The following is a 5,000-nucleotide window of genomic DNA, read 5'->3' as shown; positions in this document are numbered from 1 at the left end:
GTAGCTTTATAGGTGAGGGTCGGGGCTTTGTGCTTAATGTGAGGAGGCGCCGCAAGCCAGTTTTCACACTGGACCTTAAATGTGTAAATTGCTGCAGATTAGGCGTACGGTTTCCTCCACCTTGTTTAGACACCTAATGGCTGTCTTGTAAATCCAAAACTAAAAATACTCCCAGTTTTACAGCCTCCAGTATAAGGGGAAGCGGAAACTTTATTCTTAGACATTGATTTGCTGGAAAACATCATTAACGGCTACAATTGAATAGTGAGCAGTAAAGGCCTCTTTCCTGAAAGTCTCCCACTGAGTTTCGGGCAGTACAAAATGCCTTTTTTGTCAAGAGAGAAAGCTTTCTATTAGACATGCCAGTGGAATAGAGTAAATGATTCCACAACTTGTTTACGTCTTCTTGTGGTAAAAGACAGCCTTTCTTAGAAGGAGTGTCAAATTGAAGACTGCCTGGTGTTCTGTGCACAACATTAGCAAAATAAACACATTTTTGTAAACAATGCTAAAAGGCAAACAATCAGCTTTTGCAGCTTCCAAAGGAAAAATACTTGTATTTGTATTACCACATGACCATAGCTATGAGTAATTAACACAAGCATCTGTAAGTATTTATTTTTCTGTGCGTTTTTCTGTGTGTCTGTATAAAAGAGGGAGCAGTAGGTCCGTATTGAAAGATGTCCAAGAGCAGAAATCAAATTGTGACCATGCACTCCTTCCAGTATATCAGCTGATTGCACTTATCCAGGCAGAGTTTAATTTCAGTTTGGAGAACACTCTACTGCCATAAATGGAACATTCCACCTCTACCCTCAGCAATCTCCTGAGTTCTTCAACGTTAAGGTGGTTATTTTAATTGGTTATGTTTTTCTAATATTGATAAAATCCATCAACTACAATCCATTCATATCAGCTGTTAGGCTTGAAAACATGGCACGCTAAAAATGCGTTAGGCTTGAAAACATGGCACGCTAAAAATGCTTGCATCAAACATTTTTGACTGGGCCTAACATATTTCTAAACCATGCACCCCACCTCATGTCCTTAGACAACCCACAGAGCAGCATAACCAGTAAACATGACTGAGTGCTGCTTACCATCCTCTCACCACCCTGACGGAGATGACAGGGCCCAGCTGCAGGAAGGAAGCATCCTCTACGTCCCCATGGATCTCGAAGGCCTGGCCGCTAAACTGGGCCTGTTCAAACACCACCATCTGCACAGAGAGAGAGGAGGGATGGAGACATGACCATTAGCTCAGCGGTGGCAGCAGCAACAGCAGCAGCAGCAGTATAACAGTTTGATTCAATAAAGCTTCCCAGGCGACGGTGATGTCATGTCTGGCCGTCTGTGTGAGAAACTATTTCAGTGGACATCTAAAGGAACACAAATACACTTTATAGAGGAGTGTTACGTAAGGTAAATGTGCGTCTCTTAGAGTTGAATGAGTGCTCATTTAACACTATTCTTTAGCGTATTTTGTCCTGCTCTACAGAATAATGCTTGCACTTTATTGTGCTCTCTTTGGTGCTGTGTATATACAGTCTGAATTATAGCATTATAACATGTGGGAATACAATGCAAATACAATACAAACTCAATACAAATACTATACTACACCAACACTGTTTGAATGTGAGGGTTAGGATGAGGATAAGTGTTTTATCAAGTGCAAGTGTCTGGTATTACATGTTGCAACAAGTCGATACAGTGTACACAGGACAATTCAACAGAAAAGCCACGGGCACTGGTTTATCTCCATAAACCCTTCATTAACCATGTGCGGCTGTGTGAAGCGTGTGGAGAGAGACACACCTTGCCTGGCCGCTTGTGGAAACCTCTTGACGTTGGAATCTGAAATGGATAATGACAGACATACTTTCAGGTGTGCCACTGAGTGTGACAGTCATGTGAAATATTCTCTTTCTGTTTCTAATAACCAATAGGTAATCTTAATAACGCATACATTGACACATAACTGAAGAGAGAGAAAGATGATGTAGTGAGATGAGGAAGGAAAAGGAAATAAGGAATAGGGAACAATATTCAAATGAACAATATTGCAATGAACAAAAAGAAGTTGACAGAGAGGTTGACAGCCTCATTGGAAAATGACTCAAACATGTCTAGACTCAGCCTAAATGACATACGCTTAACAATGGCCCTAGAGGGCTACATAAAGCCCTCTAACACATACAACTACACCAACAAAGAGATGAAACAGACCAAAAAGAAAGACAGAGACAGACAGAGAGAGACAGAGAGCGAGAGAGCGAGAGAGCGAGAGAGAGAGAGAGAGAGAGAGAGAGAGAGAGAGAGAGAGAGAGAGAGACAGGGGCGGTTCCAGACATTCATTCTTGGGGTGGCAAAGGGGTGGCGAAGTGTATTTCAGGGGGGCATGCTCCTACACTAAGGGAAAATTATAAACGCTATATAATCGACACACACACTTATCCCTTAAAGTTAAACCCTGCAACCTAAAGTTCTATGTCTGAAATGATGTCAAGCATTAAGGCTATTGGTCACAAGCAGGGCTCTTAATTGGAGTGGCAAATCATATTTCTGAGGGGGCAAATGCCACCCACTGCCACCCCTTAGAACCGCCCCTTCAGAGAGAGACAGAGACAGAGACAGAGACAGAGACAGAGACAGAATGAGAGAAGAAGAAAAGATTCAGACAGTGGCAAGTGACAGCTACGGTTAACCCCTAAAGCTTTTCATGCGTCTTTCACCATCATTATCATTATTTTCAGTTCTAGAAAGCACCACAAAGCCCTCAAGTCATCACAGCATGCTCGTTACACCACAACCATGTTGGAGCTATTGATGTAAATAAGCTCACCTTGACAGGTGTCGGTGGCAGCTTGCTCTGAGGTGGGGGCTGTATCACGTGTGGAGGCAGAGCTGGACTGAGCCCAGGGAGGATTTGCTGTTCTGTGCCTGGCAGGAGTGCACTGGGGGCTGGGTTCACCTCCTTGGTTGGCAGCTTGGATGGTGTGCCCTGGAGGTTCCTCAGTGCGCTTGCAGGGGTCTCCCTCTTCTTGGTGTATTTCTCCAGTAGGTCCGGTAACTGGATGTCGCTGAAGGAAGGCATGGCAGGGCCGGAGGGGCTTGGCGTGGTGGAATCGCTGCCGGTAGGGCTGGGGTCTGTCGGGGTGGTGGCGGCACTACCTCCACCAGTAAGCCTGGAGAAAGGGGTTACGATGGGCTTGTCGAACTTTGTCAGGCTGGACAGGATGGATATTCTTCCCAACCTCGATGACCCTAACCCGCCGTCAGCTTCAACTGTCTCGTTGCTGTTGCCTTTGCTGTCCTCCTCGTCTAGAAGCTTGCCCTCACCCGCGGTGTTCTCCTTCTTGGTGTCTTCGCGGCCTCGGCCCGTGGACATCATCTCCTGGAAGACCATGCTGTCCTCCGTGCCCAAGCGTTTGCGCGCCACCTTCCCCGTTTCCCTGTTGTGTCTGGTGATGACCATGGCCGGAGACAGGTCTCTAGTGAAGGGCTTCTTCCGCTTCCCAAAGTCAAACGACTCCGGGTCGAAGGGCTTCTCGAAGCGATCCTCCTTGATGGCAGGCATGGCGAAGGGGGGCGACGGTACCTTCATCTGGCCATGTTTCCGGGGCGGGTGGGAGAACGGGGTGCCCAGCTCCTTGATGTTCTGGATGAAGTTGTCAAAGTCGTCGTTGGCCTCCAGGTTGTCATCGTCGCTGACGGAGCAGTCCAGATTCCTCTCCACCTGTCGCGGCTTCTTGGCAAAGCTCTTGTCTATGTCCAGCCAGCTGGATGGGACGTCCTTACTGCCCTTCACGGCGGGGGGTAGGTTCAGGGAGAGCTGTGGTTTAGGTGTTGCTGTGGTTGTTTCTATAGGTTTGGATTTGTTAGTGTCTTCCTGTAGTTTTAAGGTCTCTTTGGGCTCTGCTTTGTTGACCATGCTGTCCTTGGTGGGATGTAGATTGTGGATGAGTGGAGTAGGCAGGGCTGTTTTCTGCTGCTCAGGGACATCTTTAACATCCTTTGTCGTTGTTTTTGGCAAGTCAGTGACAGTTGCAGATTTTTCTTCTGGCTGCTTTAAGGAAATGGTCTTGGGTTCCTCTTTGGTTTTCATTTGGTTTGTAGTGTTCTCTGAAGGTGTCTTTTTCATCTCTTGCAAGTCTTTAGAAGCTTCTACTGCTTTGGGTTTGTCTGCTATTGTCTTAGTCTCTGGCAGGATTTCCCCATTTTCAATGGGGGTTGTAAGGCGTTGTGTAGAAGAAGTATCCTCTGCTGTCTTTTCAGCTTTCTTCGTCTTCCCCTTTGTTTCTTTTGCATTTTCTGCCACAACCGTATCCAATGTTTTGCTCTGCTCTGGCTTCTTTGCATCTGTTATTACTGCTTTGGGTGGCTCTGTGACACTCTTCTGTGGACTCTCATGAGCTGCTCTCTCCTCAGACTTGGCCCCTTCCGTCTGCTGGCTCACTGCCACCGCTACTGGGGGTGTGTCTGCAGCAGCCACAGCATCCAGGCCGTTCTCCACAGGCCTCTCCTCCTGCGTTGCCTTCCTGCCATCTCTGTTGACGTTTTCGGTTGACACTGAGTTTTTCGGAGCTTTGATTGTTTTGACAGGGCGTTCAGGTGATTGAGCTTTCGGGGATGTCACGTCCTGTGGATCCGCTGAGGTCTTTCCTTTTTGTTTTGGAGTCTTCTTCATGGCACTGCTTTCAGGAGCTTGCTTCGCTTCCGTGGGGGGTTCAGCTGCAGCTGCAACGATCTCTTTGCTGTCTGTAGGAGCAGGGGTTTTATCCGATGAGACGGGTTTGGGAGATTTGACATCTTGTGTCTCTGACTTGTCCTTGTCCTTTCCTTTTTGCTTCTGTGTTTTTGCCTCCACAGTCTTTCCAGGAGTTGCCTTGTTCTCTATAAATTCTGGTGCGCTTTTACTAGCCTCTGTGCTCTTTGGACTTAAAGGAGTTTTGACGTCAGATGAAAGTGAGTTAGATAAGGCAGATGGGTTTGTTTTG

The 5,000-nt window shown here is 46.8% G+C and overlaps 1 protein-coding gene across 3 annotated transcripts in view; it reads right to left on the bottom strand.

Annotated features, from left to right (window-relative positions):
• Positions 1-5,000, bottom strand: part of crybg1a (crystallin beta-gamma domain containing 1a) — an 80,817-nt gene that overhangs the window by 30,402 nt on the left and 45,415 nt on the right. For all 3 annotated transcript variants that reach the window (XM_063183792.1, XM_063183790.1, XM_063183791.1), the window contains 3 exons: positions 2,846-5,000; positions 1,819-1,857; positions 1,101-1,219 (listed from right to left, as the gene is read on the bottom strand). The exon at positions 2,846-5,000 is cut by the window's right edge and continues 2,010 nt beyond it. In XM_063183792.1, coding sequence (XP_063039862.1) covers positions 1,101-1,219; positions 1,819-1,857; positions 2,846-5,000 — 2,313 coding nt within the window. The remainder of the gene's footprint in view (positions 1-1,100; positions 1,220-1,818; positions 1,858-2,845) is intronic.

Source organism: Engraulis encrasicolus, chromosome 19 (genome assembly GCF_034702125.1).
Source record: "Engraulis encrasicolus isolate BLACKSEA-1 chromosome 19, IST_EnEncr_1.0, whole genome shotgun sequence".
Taxonomy (NCBI): Eukaryota; Metazoa; Chordata; class Actinopteri; order Clupeiformes; family Engraulidae; genus Engraulis; species Engraulis encrasicolus.
This window is presented reverse-complemented; position numbering and strand designations above follow the sequence as displayed.